The 24,795-nt window shown below is 43.5% G+C and overlaps 1 protein-coding gene across 2 annotated transcripts; it reads left to right on the top strand.

Annotated features, from left to right (window-relative positions):
- The first annotated feature begins 61 nt into the window (after nucleotides 1-61).
- Dpm1 (dolichyl-phosphate mannosyltransferase subunit 1, catalytic) lies at nucleotides 62-22,122 on the top strand. 2 transcript variants are annotated; one of them, XM_042699299.1, is made up of 9 exons: nucleotides 62-252; nucleotides 2,240-2,339; nucleotides 8,199-8,232; nucleotides 10,805-10,881; nucleotides 10,982-11,007; nucleotides 14,092-14,187; nucleotides 17,804-17,872; nucleotides 20,159-20,273; nucleotides 21,838-22,122. In XM_042699299.1, exons 1-9 carry the CDS (start codon nucleotides 92-94, stop codon nucleotides 21,940-21,942), a joined length of 783 nt encoding a protein of 260 aa, XP_042555233.1. In that variant the 5' UTR covers nucleotides 62-91; the 3' UTR covers nucleotides 21,943-22,122. The 2 variants fall into 2 exon arrangements, with proteins under 2 accessions (XP_042555233.1, XP_042555234.1); XM_042699300.1 differs by lacking the exon at nucleotides 17,804-17,872.
- Nucleotides 22,123-24,795: the final 2,673 nt, after the last annotated feature.

Here is a 24,795-nt window from a genome sequence, read left to right as displayed (position 1 = left end):
AACCCCGTGACGCCGCTCCCCCCCGCGCGCGCTTGGTACGGTCCCACGCCGATGACGCCGTTCCGCCTCCGGCGTCGGGCGCAGTGCCGCCATGGCCTCCGCGGGGGCCGGTCGCAGCGCTCCGGGGTCTCGGCGGGAGCCCGGGGGCCGCTCCCGCGGGCCGGACAAGTACTCGGTGCTTCTCCCCACCTACAACGAGCGCGAGAACCTGCCGCTCATCGTGTGGCTGCTGGTGAAGAGCTTCTCCGAGAGGTAGCGTCCCCGGCCGCCCTGCCCGAGCGGTGAGCGGAGCCGGCCTCCCCGGCCCGCTCTCGGCCGTTGGCTGCGCGAGGCGGCCCGGCCCTGCCCGGCCTCCTCTGGCGCTTGTCCGACGCGGCCCGGCCCTCGCAGAGCGAGGACACCCTTCGAGGAGGGCAGCAGCGGGTCTTGCCGGGTTCTCGGGCCCTGGGTGACTCTTTCCTGCCCTTGGGCTCTGAGACATCCATTTGTCACCGTTCCTCCCCCGCCCGTGTCCCCGTTTTCCCTGGCGGCGAGGCTGAGAGCGCGGCCTCTCCCGGCTCCGGGCCGTCACGACCCACCGCCGAAGCCGAATCTGAGCGTGCGCTGCTCGCTCCTCCCCCGGGGCTTATGTAAGCCTGAGGTTCGGGCACTCGCGCGGGGCTGACCCCTCGGGAAACGCCGCTCACCGCTGCCCGCCGGGGGGCGGGGGGACCGGGAGTGTTGACGTTCGGGTGTGGAATTGCTACGCAGTTACAGAGGTGAAAAATAACCCAGAAAATCCGGGTGCCAGTGTAAAATAAACAGGTCCTGCGGCTGGACAAAGGAGAGCATGCTGTGAAAAACCTTTGGAAGGGTTGCGTTGTTTTCACATCAGAGAATTACCTTGGCAGTTAGGCTCCGTTATTTAGCCCAGTCGTGCCGGTGAACACGGGCAATTTGGAGAACTATGTTTTGGGCTTTGTTTTATACCTGAGAATGTGAGGATAGAGCTCCCACCGCATTTCCCAGCACTTCGAAAAGTACTTGACAGGCAGCTAGTTTCTCGTTATTCATTCAGTCTTGCTGCAAACACGGATACAACCAGTTAGCCAAAACTGCTGCGGAAACGTTTATTAATTGGCGAAAGCCGTTTGTTCTTCACGTATTTTTTAAAATAACTGCGCAAAAATGTTGTTGTTGTTGTTTGTGCCAGTCCAGGAGCTCGAACTCAGGGCCCGAGTTCTGTTTCTGAGCTTCTTTGCTCAAAGCTCGCACTCTACCACTGGAGTCACAGCTCCACTTACGGCTTTTTGGTGACTAATTGGAGATAAGAAGCTCATTGCTTCGAACTGCAGTCCTCAGATCTCAGCTTCCTGAGTAGCTAGGATTACAGGCATAAACCACCAGGCCAGCTATAGTTGTTGGTAACTTTTTCCTTTTTTTTTTTTTTTTTTGCCAGCCCTGGGGCTTGAACTCAGGGTCTGGGCACTGTCCCTGAGCTCAAGGCTAGTGCTCTACTTGAACTACAGTGCCACTTCTAGCATTTTCTGAGTGTTTATTGGAGATGAGAGTCTCGCAGACTTCACTGTCCTGGCAGGCTTCAAACCATGATCCTTAGATCTCAGCCTCCTTAGTATCTAGGGTTACAGGCATGAGCCACTGGCACCCAGCTGGCTTATCTTTTTGATTCTGCTGACTCCTTCTAAATAAGATCAGTTAACCATCCTGTAGCCAGTCTTATTCCCGGTTTGTATTCTGAATTTACAATGTTAGGGAGGTGTGGCTGAAATGGAGAGGGTAATAATGTTGCTTGTGAGCGGCTGAATTTTGTTTTTGAAGAAGACTTCATTTGTTAGTCTACTAGGATTAAAACCTTTCATGTTGAGGCATGTTTTGTTATCAAAGGTAAGGTACTGTGGTAAGTGGAAGTCATTATATCCATGTGAAGAATGGACTACTTTTGTTTCTAAATAGTTTGTGAGGGCTCTAACTTTTTTAAAGCCTTCAACAATGGAATGGCTTTTCTGGTTGATTTCCTTGCAAGGTATCTTAAAACAAGATCAAGAAGAAACAATGTTGTTGTCTCCTTTTCTTTCATTTTTCTTGATGTCTTAAAGTAGGGAAGACATGATGGTGTTCTTATGTACATCTTGCAGGCAGTCAGTTAGTTTCCACTTAGACTGATGAGAAATTAAAAACTTATTTTGAAATTTGAGACACTGTCTACAAACATTAATGCAAGTTTACTTATTTATTTTAGTGGAATCAACTATGAGATTATAATCATAGATGATGGAAGTCCAGATGGAACAAGGGATGTTGCTGAACAGTTGGAAAAGATCTACGGTTCGGACAGAATTGTAAGTTGCAATGAACACTTACTTTGCTGTCCTAGGAGTAATATTTGTATAGGGACAAGATGATAAATAGACAATGCCTTAAAGTGGTGTTTGCCAAAAAACTGAACAGATGACAGGCATCTTTTATGCCCTTGGGATTTAAACAGTTTTTCATTGTGCTTGTTTTTCCATATCTGGTGTATCAGAACAGTGGTAATTTTAAAGCAAAAGAGGGAGCAGAGCCTTGGGATGCAATCTGGTCTTACAAATGGCAAAATTAAAGTACAGCATTTCTAAAGGACAGTCACAGAATAGGATTGCAGTTATTGTGTGTTTTGAGGTCCCTTTCTTTGTTATGCTTGCACTCAGCATACTGCCCATAGCAGGATCTTGTAGGAGGGAAAGACTTCAATGACTTCAATTGTTCAATGACTTCAGAACTGTTGGCATTTTAAATTGTATCTTGCAGAACACTTCAGTGAGAAGAGATTTTCTTGAGCTGTAAATTTTAGATTTTCCAACTGTACCCTGAAGCATATATTGGAGTCATTTGGACAAATGCCAAGTTTGTTTTATAATACATCACAATTTTTTTTATTGTGAAAATACTGTATAGAGGGGACAATTTGTATTTTTGATTACTACTTTGGATTTGTAGGTGCTTCTGTATATTTATTTGTGAGTTCTACTTTTTGTGTCATTTCTGGGGCCCAAAAGCATATAATATAGATTTAACTGAACAATACTTTTTCTAGGTATGAGATTTATTTTTGTCATTTATTATAGGCCAGTCAGTATTTCATTCAGCACTGTTGACATTTGGGGTAGATTACTGCTTGCTTTGGGGATCTGTCCTGTGCAAAATAGGATGTTGAGTTACCATCTCTTTCCTGTACCTATGAGGTGCTGATAGCAACCTCTTTCTCACTTGGTAACCAAAAATGTATCTTGATGTTGTTAAATGTCCATTTAGGGACAAAGTTTCTCTCTTCACTGATAAAAAATAAATATTGATACTTGACTTTTAAGAAATGGTAGTTGATCACCATAAAATCTATATATCTGTAGATCTGTATATATATATTTTTTTTGGGGGGGGGAGGGGTCCAAGCCTGGGGCTTGAACTCAGGACCTGGGCACTGTCCCTAAGCTTCTTTTGCTCAAGGTTAGCAGTCTACCACTTGAGCCACAGTGTCACTTCTGGCTTTTTTGTTTATGTGGTACTGAGGAATCGAATCATGCATGCTAGGCAAGCACTCTACCACTAAGCCACATTCCCAGCCCAAAACCATATTCTTGATTAAGCTCAATAGGAGAAATAATGTCTACAACCATTGTTGAATAGAAGCCCAGGTGAGTTGTGGGAAAAGTTTACCAGAGTGTATTAATCTTAGTCCATCTCTACTACAGGTTCTTGCCATCTGTCTCACAAATGAATCTGTCGTATCTAGTCATCTTTGGAATTTTAATGCATAGAACATAGAAACCAAAAAGAATTTTTTTTCAAGTCAACTTGCTAGTGACTTGAATGCTATGTTCATGTTTTGGGCCAATAATGCCCCCAGTTTTTCTTTCAGAAGCCCTCTGACTTATATGCTACTGACTAATCTGGCCATCACCATGACATTTGAATACTTTTACATAAAACTACAGCCTTGGGGTATGATTAATTGATTGACTGATTTTAGGCAATGCTTACTAAACCAACCTTTCAGACTGAAAAACAGCATCAGCCTCAGGAAAAAAAAAAATAGCATTCAGGGGCTGGGAAGGTGGCTCAGTGGTAGAGCACTTGCCTTGCATGCCTGAGGCCCTGGGTTCGATTCCTCAGCACCACATAATCAAAAAGAAAAAAGCCAGAAGTGGCGCTGTGGCTCAAGTGGTAGAGCGTTAGCCTTGAGCTGAAGAGCTGAGGGACAGCGCCCAGGCCCAGAGTTCAGGCCCCACGACCAGACCCCCCCCCCCCCAAAAAAAAAAAAAGCATTCACTGTCATGATTTCCTTCTGGTGCTATATAAAATCCCCATGTATTCATTTTGTCCTGTAAATCACTTAAAAGTAGAGTGGGGCACAGTGATTCATACCTGTAGTTCCAACTACTTTGGAGGCTGAAACAAAAGGATTGATTGGACCCAGGGGTTGAAGATCAGCTGGGCAACATCGTAAGACTTCATCTCCCCCCTCAGGATCCTGCCCCCTCCAAAGTTTTAGTCTGTGAATCACAGACTAGAAAAATGACTTAAAAATCATGCTTGGAATGGCACTTACTTACATTTAAGTGAATATGTACATGTAGTTGTGGGGGAGAAAAATGACTAATGAAAGCAGCTTGGAATTCCTCAAATAAGTACCTATCCCACACAGACACTTTGTCAGCTAGCTTCTCAGACTGGCCAAAATGAATGCTTCAGGAAAAAAGCCAAGGAAGATATTCTTTTTTTTTTTTTTTTTGGGGGGGGGGGGGGAGTCTGGTCGTGGGGCCTGAACTCTGGGTCTGGGCGCTGTCTCTCAGCTCTTCAACTCAAGGCTAGCACTCTACCGCTTGAGCCACAGCGCCACTTTCAGCTTTTTTCTTTTTGCTTATGTGGTGCTGAGGAATCGAACCCAGGGCCTCATGCATGCAAGGCAAGTGCTCTACCACTGAGCCACCTTCTCAGCCCGGAAGATACATTTTTTTAAAACTTTCTAGGCTTAATAAGTACATATGTGTAATCCCAGGAGACTGAAATAGGAGAATTGGGGGTTCCAGACTAGCCTGGTATATGTAGGAAGATCTTGTCTCAAAAAACAGAAAACAAACAAACAGAAAAAACCTAACCAGGCACCTGTGGCTCATGCCTGTAATCCTAGCTACTCAGGAGGCTGAGATCTGAGGATCGAGGTTCAAAGCCATCCAAGGCAGTAAAGTCTACAAGACTCATCTCCAATAAACTAGTCAGAAAAAGCCAAAAAGTGGTTCTGTGGCTCAAGTTGTAGAGCTGTAGCCTTGAGCACAAAAAGACTCAGGAACAGCACCTAGTCCTTGAGTTCAAGACCTAGGACTGCCCTCCCCCCCCCAAAAAAAAAAACCTCTTAACTCTCGCTGAGGAAACTGTGGCAAGAGGTTAATTATTTGCTAAGATTATGAATTGCTAAGAGCCACTTTTTGGGGGGGAGTTGATTTTGGTTTTTGAAACCAGCCTTGGGTTTCTCAGGAAGGAGCTCTGTGACTTGAGCTACAGTACTCCCAACTCAATCAACACTAATAGTATAGTAGGACCACAGAAAAAATGAGGGGTACTTACTCTGTACTGATAGTAGTCCTTAGAGAACAGAGAGATCCAGTGTTGTGAAGGACTCAGCCTGTGTTGAACACTTCCGTTGGGTTGATCCAGCACACTCTGCCCTCCAGTGTGAAATTAGGTGAAGCTCCTCTATTTTGTCATTTTTCTCCAGATCTTTGAGGTATACTGGACAAAATACATTTATAGTGTTGAGTGTGATGATACATGTGTACGTTGTGAAGTGGTTGCCTTGGTTGGGATACTGTACACACCCAGCATCTATCTCACGGTGACCCCTCTGTGTATGCGTGCATGTTGCTTGACTGGTGTGGGCACTGACACTGTTATTGCTCTGGGGTCACAAATGAAGTGGTAAGAGCTAGTGCCTGCCAAACAAACATGAGGCTCTGTGTTCAAACTCCAGTACCACCAAAAAAACATGTTTATCAGTTTTAAGTATGCCATGCAATAGTAGTAACTATAACTAGCCACCATTCCATACGTGAGACTCTCATATAAATATATAGGCAAGCTTCAAGGACTCATGAATTCATTTATTCCTCATGCTGACCATAAGAGAGGTGGCTCTGTTGTACCTCTTTATGTGCCCAGAGTCAACTGGCAATGGAGTAGTGTGGCTCCAGAGTCCAGGTTGCCTACATGCCATCCTGCCCTGCCCCACAAAAATGGGACCACCAGATTGATGGAAAGAGGCAGAAACGGACCAGAGCATGTCATAGGTGGGATTAGGGCCTGGAGGAAAATACAATAAATAGAAAATTTCAAACTTAAATGCATAAAGGAATAAATACTTATGTTCTTATAAAATGTGTCTGTCTGCAATAAAACAGAAGTTGCCTTTGAAGGACATCTGCATCACAGTCTCCCTGGAGCAGATGTGGGCCAGTAATTTGGAAGGAATTTTCTGTGCAAATATTATCTGTGGAATTAGGTAGTACAGGGCTGTTATTTCTTTTTCTCCCCCCTTCCACCCTTCCCCCCTCCAGTCCTGGGGCTTGAACTCTGGGCCGGGGTGTTATCCCTAGACTCCTTTTGCTCAAGGCTAGCACTCTATGGCTTGAACCATAGCAACACTTCCGGCTTTTTCTATGATTAATTGGAGATGAGTTTCACAGACTTTCCCGCTTGAGCTGGCTTTGAACCGTGATCCTCAGATCTCAGCCTCCTCAGTAGCTGGGATTACAGGCATGAGCCACTGGCATTCCATCTATTATTTCTTTTCAAACACAATGTAGTCCTCCTTTGTCACTAGTATTTATGCGAGTGCCTTGGGGATGTTCTGTTTCCAGATTCCCACACTGTTTTAAATTGCTCTAATAATATACTGTGCTCTCTATAAACCTTTGAACACTCTGAAAATTATGAGTAGCAGAGGGATGTTTTTAAAAGAAAGATTTTCTAGCTGGAACAGGGTTGTAGAAAATCAGTTAGGGCAGACACCAGGTGCAGTCAGTCAGTAACTATCAGTCACAAAATCAAATAAATCCTGGCTGTGATATGACATAGCTTGTCTGGTTTTGTTTAGTGACTTGTAATTGTAGATGACTATTTACCTATTTTTTCTCTCCACAAGCTCTTATTTTGTTCGTGTATTTTGTTCATCTTTTGTCTCCCCAAGACCTTCAGTAGATGGCACGTTGTTTTGTTTGTTTGTTTTTAATTATTTGCTTCCGTTTGACTTGAACTGAAATTGCTTGGTTTAGAGATTTACTATCTGAAGCAACCTGCTTATCCATGGCCTAGTACAAAAGGGTACAACATCTGTTATTAGTTTCCAGCCAGAGGCACAAGCTGAACAGTAAAGTCAAGGATCACATAGGAAACAGAAAGCTTACAAAAACAAGTAATTTATAAGCTGTTAAAAAAGAAAAGAATGTAGCCACTTTTTAGGAATATCACTTATTACTGGAACAGTAGATGTGGAAGTATATGGAGCTAATCTAAGTTTATGGAGGAAGAGCAAGTAGTGAGAGCAGGACCAGCACTTTAAATCACAAAGCAAATTAGGAGAGTAGACATAGCTACTAGACACTCAGGAAGAAGGGCATAGGACAATAGTGAAAGCCTGGAAAGCATCAGTATGATTTAAAATGATAGTTCAAGCCCTAGATGTAAAGATAATATTGTTTAAATGAAAGGGTAGTGAGTGTCACCACAAAACAAATGCTAAGATTAAAGGCTAAAGAACGTTGATCATTGTCCAAAGCTTAATAACTATTGATTTGTTACCAAACTTTTTCTTTGGAAAAAAACGAGTGCCGGGTGCCGGTGGCTCACGCCTGTAATCCTACTCAGGAGGCTGAGATCTGAGGATCACGGTTTGAAGCCAGCCCAAGCAGAAAAGTCTGTGAGACTCTGATCTCTAATAAACCACTAGAAAACGGGAAGTGGCGCTGTGGCTCAAGTGGTAAAGTGCTTGCCTTGAGCTGAAGAGCGTAAGGACAGTGCCCAGGCCGAGTTCAAGCCCCGCAACCAACAACAACAACGAAGAGTTAATCATTCTATTTCAATATCTAGTAGGTGACAGATATATTTCTATTAGAAGAGTAAAATTTGAAAGATTTTTATTTGTATTAAAATATTTCTTATTCCTACAGCTTTTAAGACCACGAGAGAAAAAGTTGGGACTAGGTAAGTAAAATGTCTAACTCCTTAGTAAAATTTCCCATTACATCTTTTCCTGGTTTGGAACAGGGCCAAACACAACCTTCTGTGATGGTTTTTAGTGTTCTTAATGACATTTAACTGAACCTGGGTGGCCTGTATATAGGGTGGCCCACTCTGGAAAACAGAAACTACCCTTTAAGTCTTTTCAGTATAGGGAATTTAATACGGGGACTCTGGCTGCACCAGTGAAGCAACTGTTGAGAAGCCTAGGGGAAGTGTGTGGCTGCTACCAGGTGAGGAAGGGCTAGATTTGCTGCCACCCTACAGAGAGGGTAGACCCACAGTGGAAGGGACAGGGAGGAGACGAGATTTTATCCACTTAAAAGCTTAATTTTTTTCTTTCTTTTTTTTTGTGGGGGGGGGGGAGGTCTGGTCATGGGGCCTGAACTCTGGGCCTGGGTGCTGTCCCTCAGCTCTTCAGCTCAAGCCTAGTGTTCTACTACTTGAGCCACAGTGCCACTTCCGGCTTTTTTATGTGGTGCTGAGGAATCGAACCCAGGGCCTCATGCATACAAGGCAAGCACTCTACCACTGAGCCACCTTCCCAGCCCGTTTATTTCTAAAAAAGAAAGCCTTGTCCATCTCTTGGCCTACATCTAGAATATCTCAATCAATTTTGAGATTAAAAAAGAAAATCTGAACACCTTTATTTCTGTTGTTGGTCATAGTTGGTCATATTGAGAACTGCCATGCTTCCTTTGTGGCACTAGGGATAGAGCTCATGGCCTCATCATGTTAGACAAACACTACCACATCTCTAACTCTTTTTTGCTATAGATTTTTAGTTAAGATCTTATATTTTTGCCCAGGACTGATGCCTTTGGTGTAGCTGGTATTATAAATGTAAGTATACTGTCCTGAAGACCCTGGCATCATGAATGTTCTGAGGGATATTTGAGCTGGAAATGATCTGAAACAGCCATTGGGAGCTCTCAGTTGATGGTCAGACAGTGATACACACAAACACAGGATAGTTACTTCCTAGCCAAAGTTGGTACAAGAGCTTAAGTCTTCCTGATAGGAAACTTCTGATGATTTTCAAAAATGCATGTTTTATTTTCTAATTAGGAACCAATAATTGTACATATTTATGGGGTACATTTGAGTGTGTGTGTAAGATGTAATGATCAGATGGGATAATTGGTGTATCACTTTAGACAAAACTTTTTTTGTGTGTGTTGAGAACATTCGATACTCTTGAAATACTTAGTCTCAATTTTGTTATCTTCCTGTACTGTGCTGTGATAGTTGGCTAGAATGCAAGAATTCCCAGGTCCATGAGCCGGGCACTGGTGGCTCACACCTGTAATCCTAGCTACTCAGGAGGCTGAGATCTGAGGATCACAGTTCAAAGCCACCCCGGGCAGGAGAGACCATGAGACTCCTATCTGCAATAAACCACCAGAAAACCGGAAGTGGCGTTGTAGCTCAAGTGGTAGAGTGCTCGCCTTGAGCTGAAGAGCTGAGGGACATCACCCAGGCCCAGAGTTCAAGCCCCACGACCGACAAAAAAGAAAAAAAAAAAAGAATTCCCAGGTCCTGTTCCACACATTCACCTGCCTGCCAAATCCCTGGGAGACTTGAGGTGGAATAAGTAATTGACAGCTGTGCCATCAGGCCCATACACTGGGTTAGGGATCCAGACAGAGTACCTGGCCGAGGGAAGGTCTTCAGTGGGCAGCTTCTGTAACAATGGACTAAGAATGCTGGGAAGAGCAACGCAAGAGAGACATATTAGCTAGTGATGGCAGGAATTGAGAGGTCGGTGGATATGGACATACAATCAGCTGGAGTGAAGTTCAGAAATCATTGACAAAGGCAAGAAATTAGTGACCATTCCTAGACATGTCAGGAATTCCAAGATGCAGTCAGATCATTGGTATCATTTCCTGAGAAGTATTAGAGAGGGAGGAATTTGGAGAGTGGTTTTGGAATGTTGTACTTGAGGATTTTTTTTTCTTTTTTTTAGGTTTTAGCAAGGATTTCTTTTAGTATAACAGGGCTAAAGTGGGGAGAAATAGAAAAAGGAGAAACATTCCCAGACAGTGGAGGTCACAGATAGAAAGCTGCTATGTAGCTCTGGAGCTTTGAAAAGAAGTTTGACCTCTTCGGTGCCTTGGGTGGGCACATGAAGATTTTTTTTTTTTTAATAATAATGAGAATATGATTAATCTGAGACTTTGGTCTATTTCTTTACTAACCTGGAATGTAGGTAGGATTTTTTTTTTAATTGACATCTGAAAGGATGGCCAACTTTCCTTTTTCAAGTTTATCTTTCTGCGGTACTGGGGATTGACTCAGCCTTGCTCTTGGTCTACCATTTGATCCATGCCCTCTGCTTAGGCCTGCTGCTGTCGTATTGTGCTTGCAGTACACATGAACTCAGTTACTGAAGATGGAAAGTTACCTATTTATTGGCTTTCCTTGAAGAGAGGACTGTGTTTGCTTTTGGGGTACCAAACAGTTTTTTCCTTGGTTACCCATCTGCCCAAGCATTGTTGGTAGTGTTGGTCATGTGTGAATACTCTATTTTTAGGAACCGCGTACATTCATGGAATGAAGCATGCCACAGGAAATTTTGTGATTATTATGGATGCTGACCTCTCACATCATGTAAGTGGCATGCTTTGCAAGGGGCATGATTCTCTAGGAACTGTTGTCAAGAGTCCTAGCTTATTTTACTGACTTGCTGTTTATTCTTTCTAAATTTCAGCCAAAATTTATTCCTGAATTCATTAGGTAGGTACTATTTCTAATATTTGAAAGACTTAGGAACAAATCAATTGATCTGATTGTTGGTTTGGGACTTAATGTTATTTTCAGCTCTAATTAAAAATGTATATGCTTTAACTTTTCTATCAAAAATTAAACAACATGGATTTGGGACTCAAATGTAGATGATACTTCGAAATAGTCTTTTAGAAGTCTTGAGGAGTATTTCAACAAGTACTATCTATACTCGTTTAGACTACAGAAAAGATGAATTTTCTCTTGGCTCAGTTAAACCTTAAGTCATTAGAGTAAAACATCCTGGGTAAATAGGGTTTATTCCAGCAATAACGGAGTGGTTCTTACCAGGAATCCTAGACAATTCATCATGTTGCAAAGAAAGCACTGTAATTATCTCTAAGAAAAGAGACTTTATTTGCTAAGCTTTGCTAAAAACTTTAGCATAGAAATAGAGCATGAGGACTGGGAATGTGGCATAGTAATAGAGTGCTTGCCTACTATGCATGAAACCCTGGGTTCGATTCCTCGGTACCACATAAACAGAAAAAGCTGGAAGTGGTACTGAAGCTCAAGTGGTAGAGTGCTAGCCTTGAACAAAAGAAGCCCAGAGGGGCTGGGAAGGTGGCTCAGTGGTAGAGTGTTTGCCTTGCATGCATGAGGCCCTGGGTTCAATTCCTCAGCACCACATAAGCAGAAAAAGCTGGAAGTGGCACTGTAGTTCAAGTGGTAGAGCGCTCACCTTGAGCTGAAGAGCTGAGGGACAGTGCCAGGCACCATGACTGGCAAAAAAAAAAAAGCCCAGAGACAGTGCCCTAGGTCTTGAGTTCAAGCCCCAGGATGGCAAAGGGAAATAGGGGGAAAGGTGGAGAGACAACAGACAGACAGACAAAACCAAGAAGACCTAATCTTAATGCAAACATTGTGCCAAATGTGAAAATACTGAATCATTTCCAGTAAGTTCATAGATGGGTAAGCCAGCTGTTGTTAAGCAGAGAGATTCAACTAGTGCAGTAAGATAAGGATTTTTTTTTTTTTTGTCGGTCGTGGGACTTGAACTCTGGGCCTGGGCGCTGTCCCTCAGCTCTTCAGCTCAAGGCGAGTGCTCTACCACTTGAGCTACAGCACCACTTCCGGTTTTCTGGTGGTTTTATTGGAGATAAGAGTCTCACGGTCTCTCCTGCCCGGGCTGGCTTTGAACCGCGATCCTCAGATCTCAGCCTCCTGAGTAGCTAGGATTACAGGCGTGAGCCACCAGCGCCCGGCTAAGATAAGGATTTTAAGAGATACTGGAAAAGTATATAAATTTTTTTTTCATTCCTAGGTGGTAACAGTTAAATTCCTAGGAATCCCAAGAGAAACATTGCTAATGAGCGTTTGAAACTGTTGTGAGTGTAAGCTAACTAATATGAAGACACTGATATCCTGCCACCTTCCTTCAAGGAGCTCTCCTACTTGGGAAAAACCCAAACCCCTTTGTCCCTCAAACCTTCTGCAACTGTCCACTGGCCCCTCTGTGGCCTGGAATTGGGACCCCACCCTTTGCTTTCCCAGCCTCCAGTGTGTGCCTGCATACATTGATTCTCAGTTCTCACAGGGCTTAGAGATCTTTGCCTGAAACACTCCTGCCCTGCTCCTTAATTGAGGCTAACTGCTGCTCATCCTTTGGCCTCTGCTTCAGAGCACCTTCACTGCTCTGTATCTCCAATATTCAGGTGCTCCTGTGGCCCATAAAGGACCAAGTGAAAAGAGATACAAGCTAAGTGGATAGAGGAAATTCGAGTGGCTAGCAAACATAATTTCTTGTGTACAACCAAGGAAATACAAATTAAGACAATTATTACCTAGTAGTTGGTCAAAAATAAGATTTAGAGCAGTAATATCCAGTATTGGAAAAGGTATTAAAAATGACACACCCAGAGCTGAAGGGTTAAGTTGTAGAACCATTTTGGAAAAGTTTCTAGCAGTATGTTAAAAGTTACTCAGCTTTGTTTTGACCATTCCACTGTATTCCATTTGGGAGAATCTGAGAACTATGGTGAATTTTTTTTATTTTTTGCCAGTCCTGGAGCTGAACTCAAAGTCTGGGCTTCTTTTGCTCACTCTACCACTTGAGCCACAGCATCATTTCTAGCCTTTTCTATTTATGTGGTACTGAGGAATCAAACCCAGGGCTTTATGCATGCTAGGCAAGCACTCTACCACTAAGCCACATTCCCAGACCTATGGTGACATTTTTAAGAATGTTTGTTGCATTATTTGTTATGTTGGAAGGAAGTGAGCTTACCATGAAAACAACCACAGGTCTATATTTAGTCTAAACTTTTTTTGCAGATATTAAAACAATTGGAAGCCGGGTGCCAGTGGCTCACACCTGTCATCCTAGCTACTCAGGAGGCTGAGATCTGAGGATCACAGTTCAAAGCCAGCCTGGGCAGGAAAGTCCATGAGACTCTTATCTCTAATAAACCACTAGAAAACTGGAAGTGGCCCTGTGGCTCAAGGGGTAGAGCGCTCGCTGTGAGCTGAAGAGCTCCAGGACAGCGCCCAAGCCCAGAGTTCAAGCCCTACGACCTACCAAAAAAAAAAAAAATTTAGAACTGGAGGTGTGGCTCAAACAGTAGTATTCCTACCTAGCAAATAAAAGCTCCTGAGTTCAAATCCCAGTATCACCACTAAAAAAAGAATGGGTACCAGTGGCTTACACCTATAATCCCAGATACACAGGAGGCTGATCTTCACAGTTTGAAGCCAGCCAGGGCAGGAAAGTCCATGAGACTTATCTCCAATTAACCACCAGAAAACCAGAAGTGGCGCTGTAGCTCAAGTGGTAGAGCGCTCGCCTTAGGCTGAAGAGATCAGGGACAGCGCCCAGCCCCAGAGTTCAAGCCCCATGACCAAAAAAAGAAAAAAAAAAAAAAAAGAGAGAGAGAAAGAGAGAGAACAGTTTTGAAAGCCTTGCTTTAAAACTAAGTAAGTTCTGTTTCCTTGGCATTATGTCTTTTCTCAGTTTCCTCATGGTTCTGTTTGTGTAGATTCGAAGATACCTGTTAACTCAAAACCTTTTTCTAGTTGACAATTGTTTTTTCCCTACAGAAAGCAAAAAGAAGGTGATTTTGATATTGTCTCTGGAACTCGATACAGAGGAGATGGAGGTGTATATGGCTGGGATTTGAAAAGAAAAATAATCAGGTACATAGACATGTGCTGTGATTTGTTACTGTTGTGGGGATTTGAATTCAACAACCATATCACTTTTGTAGGATTGTAGGATTGGGTAGTAACTGTAGGTGAAAATTTATAGGGTGTGTGTGTGTGTGTGTGTGTGTGTGTGTGTGTAAAATATTTGCCCCAAATATTTTATTTTTGATGTTTGTCAACACAGATCTTTGAGCCTTTGGTTGAACTTAACCTGGTTCTGCCTATATTATTCTACTAGACGTTCAACTTTTTGCAGCAAACCATTCATCTATAATTTTGGACAAAATAAGTAAGATTTCCACCCATATGTCAATATTTTTATCAAATGACACTATGATTTCAGCTTATATTGAGAAGCATAGAGTAGAGGGGAATTGGAGTCAAGGCAGACCTGTATTAAAGTTTTGTCATTTAATGAACTGTTATTTTGTACATTTTACCATTCTAAAGTTTACTTTCCTAATCTCAAATTGGAAGTGAAACCTGCTGCTTCGGTGTTTTGGTACTGCCTAACAAACCGTCCCAGGCTGAGGGACACAACAGCTTATTGGGATTCTGTGGATTTGCTAGTGGCATTTTCACCAGCTCACGTGGGCCTCATCACACAGCCTCCAGAGCCTGAGGGTCAGCTGAGTAGGCAGGTCCCTGGTCGCCTCTGCTTGTGTTCTTGTCACCTGGGGCCTCTTTCAGAAGGCCAGGCCAGCTTCCTGCAGGGCATCCTAGTTAGAGCAATGTCTAAGAACACAAAGGCATGAGCTGGCCTGTGTCCCTCACTCTGTGGGGGAAGGGAATCCCCCTCATCCTCACAAGGGAATGTCATACTCCGTCTACCTCACCTATTATGGGAAGGTGAGATATGTTCCTATAGTTAATACCTTTTTATCACCCTTTTCATTCCTATAGAAGATTCTCTTAACGGGTCTGGGAAGATGGCTCAGTGGTAGAGCGCTTGCCTTGCATGCATGAGGCCCTGGGTTCAATTCCTCAGCACCACTTAAGCAAAAAGAAAAAAAAACGGAAGTGGCGCTGTGGCTCAAGTGGTAGAGTGCCAGCCTTAAGCTGAAGAGCTGAGGGACAGCCCAGGCCCACGACCTGACCAAAAAAAAAAAAAAAAAAAGATTCTCTTAAGTTCATCTCAGTTCCACCTCAACTGGAAGTATTATAGCTCAAGTGGTTAAGGTCCTGAGTTCAAAACTCCATTACTGCCAACAAACATTGGACTCTCTCTAAACTCATTCCCAGCTTAGCCTGTTTGTTACCTCCCTACCCCTCCTTGTGCCCCCCTTCAAAGACAGACTGAAACATAGGATTTCACTGGCTCCCCAGGTCATGGGCTAAAGTTGGAAGATCAGATTACTCTTTTAACAGCTGTCTGTATCAAGACCTGCTATTTAAAACTAGAGAGTGCTGGAACGAATCTTTTATTCACCCTTCCTCATTAGTAACTTTAGGTCTCATTGGTATGGCCAACAATTTTCATTGAAACCCAAGCCTGAGTGACTTAGAAATTTTAATCACAAGACTCAATTGAAAGCTAGACAGATGGCACATGTCTGCAATCCCAGCACTCTGGAGGCAGGAGGATCGAGAGTTTGAGGCCAGCCTAGGCTATTTAGCAGGACTCTACTTCAAATAAGATTAAAAAAAAAAAAAAAAATGTGGGGCTGGGAAGGTGGCTCAGTGATAGAGCGCTTGCCTTGCATGCATGAGGCCCTGGGTTCGATTCCTCAGCACCACATAAATAAAAAGAAAAAAGCCGGAAGTGGCACTGTGGCTCAAGTGGTAGAGCGCCAGCCTTGAGCTGAAGAGCTGAGGGACAGCGCCCAGGCCCAGAGTTCAAGCCCCATGACCGGACCCAAAAAAAATAAAAAATAAATAAAAATGTTCAGGTGTCAGTAGCTTACACTTGTAATCCTAGCTACTCAGGAGGCTGAGGTCTGAAGGGTTCAAAACCAGCCCAGGCAGCAAACTGAGAGACTTATATCTCCATATAAGGGGCTGGGAAGGTGGCTCAATGGTAAAGTGCTTGCCTTGCATGCATGAGGCCCTAGGTTCGATTCCTCAGCACCACGTAAGCAGAAAAAGCTGAAAGTGGCGCTATGGCTCCCGTGGTAGAGTGTTAGTCTTGAGCTGAAGAGCTGAGGGAAGCGCTCAAGCTCAGAGTTCAGGCCCCACGTCCGACAAAAAAAAAAAAAAAAAAAAAACCTCAAGTGGAGCTGTGGCTCAAGTGTTAGAGCACTACCTTGAGCAAAAAAGCTAAGGGACATAGAGCATCCAGGCCTGGAGTTCAAGCCCCCTCCCCCCCACCACACACATATCAAGAAAAAGCATTATTTTGCATAGAAGTACAAAGATATACACATGTGCCTTTATAGACATTCCTCAGCTTAAAACTATGCTCTGGGAGATGGAGTAGTATAAATATCCCTGGACATGCCCTCTTTTTGTTGTTGTTGGCTGTGGTACCTGGGCCTCACTGCTTACTCAGCCTTACCACTTGGACCCTGCCTCCAGAGTGACTTTTTACAGGTTATTTTGGAGGTAGGTTCTAGGGAACATTTCTGCCCAGCTGGCTTTGTACCACAATCTTCCAGATTGCAGCCTCCTAAGCTCTAGGATGACAAGCATGAGCCCCTGGCATCTGGCTGGATATTCTTATAGCTATTGGAAATACACTGAAGAGAGATGAGATGTTTTAGCCACCATCCCAGCCGTGTTTCCTAACCCTGTGGTTTGTGTAAGGGTAGTCCTTGCCTATGAGTCTGTGACTTTGGAGAGAGACTGTTTCTGGGCTGTCCAGAAACCTTTTTCCTAAGACTGAGCATTCCAACTGGCTGTGGTACAAAAATCACTTTCCTTAGGCACTTGACATCATTTTGAAATGTTAATAGTTATGGCCTCTAGTGCTGACAATAGATTATTGATACTCATTTGTGTGTGAAGCTGTTACTGTAAAGCTGTTGTTACAAACTGAAAGTTTGTCCCATCAAAGGTCCTATGTGAATGGAAACCTCCTTCCCCAATAGTCTCTGGGAGGTAAAAGGCCTGAGGTGCCCTGCAGACCACATGGCCCCCATGTGAGATTGCTGCCCTTAACCAGAGAGCAGAGAGCTTCCTCCTCTCTCCCTTAATTGTGGGTCTCTAAAGTGAGATATCCACAGTTTAAATCTCCCTAGGTCTAATGTTCTGTTACAGTGGTAACTGTCACTGATTTCCAGCAATCACCTGATAATACCAAGGCTCTCCCAGTGGCGCTCCTCCTCCAGTGAGGGGGAGCCCAGTGGAGACCCTGCAAAGTTCTCTATCAAACCCTTGATCTTTGTTCTGCTAGCTGTGTTTCTCACTGGGGAAAGCTTGGAAAGATGGTTACTGTATTATTCTCTTGTAAATTGCCCTTCCAAAGAGGAAAGTTGCTCTTCTCTGAAAAATGAATATCACATCTCATTTACTAAGTAAAAATCTCTTTGTTGTGGAGAATTAACATTTTTGTGAAATTAGTTGAGCATTTGTGAAATTAGTGTAGCATTTTTTACAATCTGCTCTTGGATTTATTTCTCTTGTTTCTAAATTGTATTTAACAACAACAAAAATCTGTTTTATTTGGCAGCCGTGGGGCCAATTTTATAACTCAGATTTTGCTGAGACCAGGAGCATCTGATTTAACCGGCAGCTTCAGGTACAGTGAAAGTTTCTACAGTTTGTAACTTCTTATCTGATTCTTGAATTATAATGGCTGTTGTAAAGAAATACTTTTCTCGGGCTGGGAAGGTGGCTCAGTGGCAGAGAGCTTGCCTTGCATGCCTGAGGCCCTGGGTTTAATTCCTCAGCACCATATAAGCAAAATAAAAGAGCCGGAAGTGGCGCTGTGGCTCAAGTGGTAAAGCGCTAGCCTTGAGCTGAAGAGCTGAGGGACAGTGCCCAGGCCCAGAGTTCAGGCCCCACAACCAGACCAAAAAAAAAAAAAAACAAGAAATACTTTTCGCTGGGCCTTGGTGGCTCATCCCTGTAATCATAGCTACTCAGGAGGTTGAGAACTAAGTATCACAGTTTGAGCAGAGGCTAGAAAGTTGATGAGATTTTTTTTTTTTTTCCGGTAGGTCATGGGGCTTGAACTCTGGGCTTAGTTGCTGTCTTTGAGCTCTTGAACTCAAGGCTAGCACTCTACCACTTAAGCCACAGCTCCACTTCCGGTTTTCTGCGTGGTTTACTGGAGATAAGAGTCTCACAGACTTTCCTGCCCAGCTGGCTTTGAACCACAATCCTCAGACCTCAGCCTCCTGAGTAGCTAGGCTTATAGGCATGAGCCACCAGTGCCCAGCTAATGACTCTTATCTCCAATTAACTTCCAAAAAACTGGAAGTGGAGCTATGGCCCAAAGTGCTAGAGCACTAGCCTTGAGCAAAAAAAAAGCTCAGGGACAGGGCCAAGGCCAGGAGTTCAAGCACCAAGACCAAAAAAAAAAAAAACTTTTCAGCTAGACGTGGTAGCTTACACCTGTAATCCTAGCTATTTAGGAGGCTGAGATCTGAGGATCACAGTTCAAAGCCAGGAAAGTTTGTGAGGCTCTTATCTCCAATTAATCACCAGAAAACTGGAAGCTCAGTTTGTGGCTCAAGTGGTAGAGCACTGGCTTTGAGCTGAAGAGCTGAGGGACAGCGTCCAGGCCCAGAGTTCAAGTCCCATGACCGACCCACAAAACAAAATAACAAAAAAAAAAATTTCATTCCACCCTTCTTTTGTTCTAGAATGCTAGAAAAGGTGGATTGAAATTCCCTATTAGATGGTAGTGCATCCTAATATCTTCTCAAAGGAATATTGTACTTTTTCTCCAAAGTTTAAATGCAGGACCTAGTTTATAGAGTATTGTTCACTTGAGCACTAGGACCCTCCGCTCATCTGGAACAGCAGAAGAAGAGCATATAAGCAACTTCCTGCAGCGTATTATATAAATACTTAGGGCATTGTCTGAGGAAAAGTTGAAAATTTTTCCATGCCTAGGAGAAGCCTTATTTTAAGCCTTACCCTCATTTTCTCTATATATGTGAATGTGCTGTGTGTTCTTAACAACCACAAGCCTTACAGGAAGCCTGGAGAAAAGCCTGGGTTCCAGGTCACACCCTTAGGGTCCTAACTTCAAAGAGAACTGCCTCCTTAGGTAAGAATTGCTGCCTCCTTACCCACTGATTTAAATAAATAAAAGAACTCCCTGCTGTTCAGGTTTGCCCAGCACGTCCCAGCTCCTCTGTCTTACTTGGTGATTCTGATCTCTGGGGGCCTGCAGATGCCTTAGGCTGTGCCTGTCTCTGTACAAGTCTTCATGGAAACCAACTCCACTATTACTCCACCATTACTACTGACCCCCTCTGGCCACCAAGTATACATTGTTGCTTCATCATCCACTGTCAGTTCTGCTGTTCCAGGTTTGAAAGAGTTTCTCCCTGTTCAAGTTTACATGGAAATGCTGAGGATATTTATACACAGTAAAAGTAATGTAGCCAATGATTTGGTTATGTTGAAGTAAGTCCTAATGGTATGATAGTCCTCTTGGAGATGCCGAGACTCCCTTCCTCCTTGTTTGAGACAAATGTGGCATGGTCGTCACCTGTAAGAATTTTTCTCTAGGCCAATGGTTAGAGAAAGTTTTAGACTTGCCAGGTGCCAGTGGCTCACACCTATAATCCTAGCTACTCAGGAGGCTGACATCTGAGGATCCAGGTTCAAAGCCAGCCTGGGCAGGAAAGTCCATGAGACTCTTATCTCCAATAAACTACCAGAAAACGGGAAGTGGCGCTGTGGCTCAAGTGGTAGAGCGTTTGCCTTGGGCTGAAGAGCTGAGGGACAGCGCTAAGGCCCAGAGTTTAAGCCCCATGACCGACAAAAAAGTTTTAGATTTAATCCCACTGAGCTCCCTGCAGAGGTCATGTATCATCCAAACATTCATACATGTTCTCATTTCTCACAGATTATACCGAAAAGAGGTTCTACAGAAACTAATCGAAAAGTGTGTTTCTAAAGGATATGTGTTCCAGATGGAGATGATTGTTCGGGCTAGACAGTTGAACTACACTATTGGGGAGGTAAGAAGCCAGCCAAGCCATGTGTGTGTTTCTGTAGAGGAAGCAGAAGGCACAGACCTGACAAACCCACCTTCATGCTGCAGCGCCAACCTGTGGGCATGTGAGTGGGTACAGTGTTCATGCACTGTTAGTGATGGGATTCTGCTTTGTTGTCATAACTCAACATTGCTCCTGCGAGTTGGCCCACAGACCACCATTTCCCCAGGGAATCTTCCTGAAACTCTCCAACCCATCCTTTAGCTCAGAATCTTAATCTAAATATGAAAGCCCACTCCCCCAGCCTCTCAGGTAATAGGCACCTGTGAGACAGGACAGGAGACTTGCTTAACAGTTAAGTTTCCCCAAGCCAAACCTGTATCTTAAGCTCTCAAACTCTGAGCCCTTGAGCTACCTGCAATCCTGCCCTACCCTTTGAACCCTCCATGCCTGGCATCTTGCCCCCACCCATGACCCTACTTAAGCCCCTCTACCTCTGCTCAGCCTCCTGTCTCTCCTTAAGTCACTGTGGCTTCTTTCTTCAACCTTACATTAAAATTGATCCCATTGGTTGAGGTCATTTTCTGTTCTTTCTCATGGCTCCCGTTTCATAACAATTAGGAGTAAACATTCAAGTGTTCTTTAAAATTTTAGGACTTACTAGCATATTTGTTCAGCAACAGTTTCATTGTGACATACACAGGCATGCCTGCGATGCACCCTATCCCACCTCACTTCATCACTTTCCACTCTCCTTGGGGGTGGAACTCAGGACCTCAGAACTGCAAGGTCGGCACTGTACTACTTGAGTCACACCTCCCAGCCCCCACCCTTTTGTAGTACTGTCCATGCTTCCTGCATAGCTGAGGTTGCAGGTCCTGCCACCGTACCTGGCTAATTGGTTTGGCAAGGCTGCCCTCAAACCATGGTCCTCCATTTCTCCACCTCCAGAGTAGGTGGGAGCCACTGCCCAAGTACAGCTTTACCTTTTAAATAATTAAGTTACAAGTGTCTCCTCCACCCTGCACTTTTCTTCAGACCAGTCAGCATTATGGTGTGCGTCCCTTGGATGCTTTTCCTCTTGTAGCCAACAACTATTGAATGGATCAGTGGATCCCATATGCCATTTCCCGTGACAAATGGAAATGGCCAGAGATTACACAGCAGAGGGCTGAGAGATTATATTTTCTGCTGGTTAGTGAGCTCTTAGGGAAGTCTTGCTTACCAGCTCTTATTTACAACAATTTCCACCTAGCATGCCACTTCCTTGTAGAAGGTTTTTTAAGAAAATGCTGCAACAGCAGTAACACAACAAACTGAAAAACTAAGTGAAAGGTCATTCTACATTCTGAAAGTATGTTTGTTCTTCAAGATGCAACCTGCAACTTGAGTGCACTAGCATAATATACAGGGCTGACATTTTTCAGACTGTTGTAGACTGCATTCTGATCACCTGTTCTTAGATGACAAAATGCTTGTTTAAGGATGGACAGTTGCTTTGTGAACCTAAAGAGCTGACCTTTTTCTCTTGTGTTGGTGCTGCACTTCATGTTTGTAAAGACTAACTTTAATTATCTTTTTTACTCAGGTTCCAATATCATTTGTGGATCGAGTTTATGGTGAATCCAAGTTGGGAGGAAATGAAATAGTCTCTTTCTTGAAAGGATTATTGACTCTTTTTGCTACTACATGAAAGAAAGTTACTCGTTTATTCTTACCATGTTCATTTCAATGTAAAAGTACAAGAAGCCTGGTTACTGATTAAAAATGTACTCTTAGAGCATGATCATAAGGTAAGGCATATTACATACAAATATTTTCTCTAGAAAAATTCCCATTTTGTACTCCAAATTAAAAGTTACTGATTTAATGACTGATGTTCTTGATTTTTATTTACATTTTGCTATATTAAGTTATAAATAAATGCACATGGCATAAAATGTTGCTTTCATTAGAATAGGTGGATGCAGAGTTTTTATATGGCAAAGACTGAGATACTCATTACAAAACTATAATCATATCGGTACCTAATAGGTGTTCGGAAAGATTATACCTTCAAAACATATGGTTGGGGCTGGGAAGGTGGCTCAGTGGTAGAGCACTTGCCTTGCATGCCTGAGGCCCTGGGTTCGATTCCTCAGCACCACATAAGCAAAAAGAAAAAAGCCGGAAGTGGTGCTGTGGCCCAAGTGGTAGAGTGCTAGCCTTGAGCTGAAGAGCTGAGGGACAGCGCCCAGGCCCACGACCGGACCAAAAAAAAAAAAAAAAACACATAGGGTTTCTGCACAGTTAAGAAAGAAATACAGGTGTCTATCTTTTCCTATAAATGTATCCAATTTGTTAAGCCAATAAAACTACATTTAGAGCAACTTAGAGTAGGGTTTTACAGGAATTCATATACTTCAGTGTGTATTTAAATGTATGATGTGAATTGTGAACTGCTGGGCAGTTGGTCACATAGCTTTTTTTGGGGGGGGGGGGTATGGGTATGGGGCTTGAACTTCTGGGCTTGGGCGCTATCCCTGCACTTTTCAGCTCAAGGGGAGCGCTCTTACCACTTGAGCCACAGCACCAGTTCCCGTTTTCTGATGGTTAATTGGAGATAATAGTCTCAAGGACTTTCCTACCTAGACAGGCTTGGAACCGGGATCCTCAGATCTCAGCCTCCTGAGTAGCTAGGATTACACATGTGAGCCACTGGTGCCTGGCCTCACATTGCTTTTTTTAGAAGTTTGGGTTTTTGAGTTTTTTTGTCTTTGTTTTGAGCAAAAACTTCAATCAATAAGAAAACGCATTTTACTTTGCTTTATCTTAAAATACTTTTTATATTTCACAACCTTCAACAACAAAGCTTGAGCCTTTGCTAATAGAGCAAGAATTTTTATTTTTGCCAGTCCTGAGGCTTGAACTCCGAGCCTGGGCACTGTCTCTGAGCTGCTTTTTGCTCAAGGCTAGCACTCAACCACTTGAGCTACAGTGCCATTTCTGGCTTTTTCTGTTTATGTGGTGCTAAGGAATTGAACCCAGGGCTTCATACATGCTAAGCAAGCACTCTACCACTAAGCCACATTCCCAGCCCCTGGAGCAAGAATCTTATAGGAAGATTCTTTCCTTCATCCAGGAAAATGTTCTGCAAGTTAAAATAAAGGATAAGATCTACTGAGTTTCCTTGTAGATTAAAAACAAAAAACAAAATCAGGTTAAAGTTACCTAATATTTAGTGAAAAGTGCTTACGTTTATTCAATACCGGGCTGCTGAATGTACCAGGAAACTGATTAAACTCCAGCCCTGTGTCTATTAGAAATAAAAACTAGCCAAATGCCAATGGCCCAGGCCTGTCTGTAGTCCTAGCAACTCAGGAGGCTGAGATTCTGAGGGTCATGGCTTGAAGCCAGCCAGGCAGAAAAACCCAAGAGATTTTTATCTCCAGTTAATCACCATAAAGCAGAACTGTGGCTTAAGTGGTAAGCTCTAGCCCTTAGCAAAAATACTCAAGGACAGTGCCCAGGCCCTGAGTTCAAGCCCAAGGACCAGCAACAACAGAAAAAAAAGGGAGGGGGAAACTAAAACCTTTAGTGTCATACTGAATAAAGAAACCCCCTCCCCCCAGTGGTGAATCCAGACTACACAGTCCACTGGGACCAGTAACTAATCTAGTTGCCTTTCACTAAGAACAGATCTGATAGCCCGGCAAAGACCAACTTTCCTCAGGGAAGTGACTTGTCTTCACGGCAACTAGAACATTCATCAGTGCTTAATTCTATTTCAACAGTATAGGATGATGACAGTGTTCTCAATTTGTTTTGGTGTTGAGAATCTACTTTTTTAAAACCCAGTGTTCTAAGTGTCCAGCCACATGGAACAGAAATTAATCACCTCAAAGAACCCAAGTAGAGATTGCATTGTCTTCCTGTACCCCACTAGAGTAAAATTTCTTTTTAGTCTTTCGAGTTATTTATGCAATTGTTACACTATCTTACCATGTGGAAGTCATTTTAAAAAGAATCTGGAATGTCTTGATGCATTTTTCATAGTAAATCTGGTGACGTAAACACTGTGCATCTACATCTGAATCATAAATGAAGCCACGGATGAATTCCAGGTGATCTTCCTTCGCGTTCACACTGTCACCGTTCAGAAGCCAAGCCTCTCTCTGCAACGCTAGAGAGCAGCTTCGTTTGCTCGTTAGACTAGCTTCGGCCTGTCTTCGCAGTAGTAGTTAGAGCCTTCATCTCACCCTCCGGACCTAATGCTTTGCCCCCACCTCCACTCCAGCTTTTAAAACCCTCTTCCAATCGTTTCCATCGACATGCCCACGTGGCTCTTAAAGACACACTGTATCTGAGTTCAAGCCCCATGCCCGGCAGAAAAGAAAAGAAAAGATACCTCGAAGATACGTTGTCTCGCAATTGCAACAACTGATGGAAAGCTGCGCGGGGTGAAAGCTGGCTAGACTTTCACGTCTGAGCCCCAGTTCCTGCCATCGTGATGAGATTCCTTTAGGAGCGTGTGGAACTAACTTAAACAGCCGCGTGTGGAGAAGCG

This window comes from Dipodomys spectabilis, unplaced genomic scaffold, assembly GCF_019054845.1.
Source record: "Dipodomys spectabilis isolate Male_0828 unplaced genomic scaffold, ASM1905484v1 ptg000240l, whole genome shotgun sequence".
Lineage (NCBI taxonomy): Eukaryota > Metazoa > Chordata > Mammalia > Rodentia > Heteromyidae > Dipodomys > Dipodomys spectabilis.
This window is presented reverse-complemented; position numbering and strand designations above follow the sequence as displayed.

Coding starts and splice junctions, on each gene's coding strand:
- Dpm1 (XM_042699299.1), top strand. CDS start 92: ATGGCCTCCGCGGGGGCCGGTCGCAGCGCTCCGGGGTCTCGGCGGGAG. Junction 11,008..14,091: donor TTTATTCCTGAATTCATTAG/GTAGGTACTATT, acceptor TTTTCCCTACAG/AAAGCAAAAAGAAGGTGATT. Junction 14,188..17,803: donor TTGAAAAGAAAAATAATCAG/GTACATAGACAT, acceptor TTTATTTGGCAG/CCGTGGGGCCAATTTTATAA.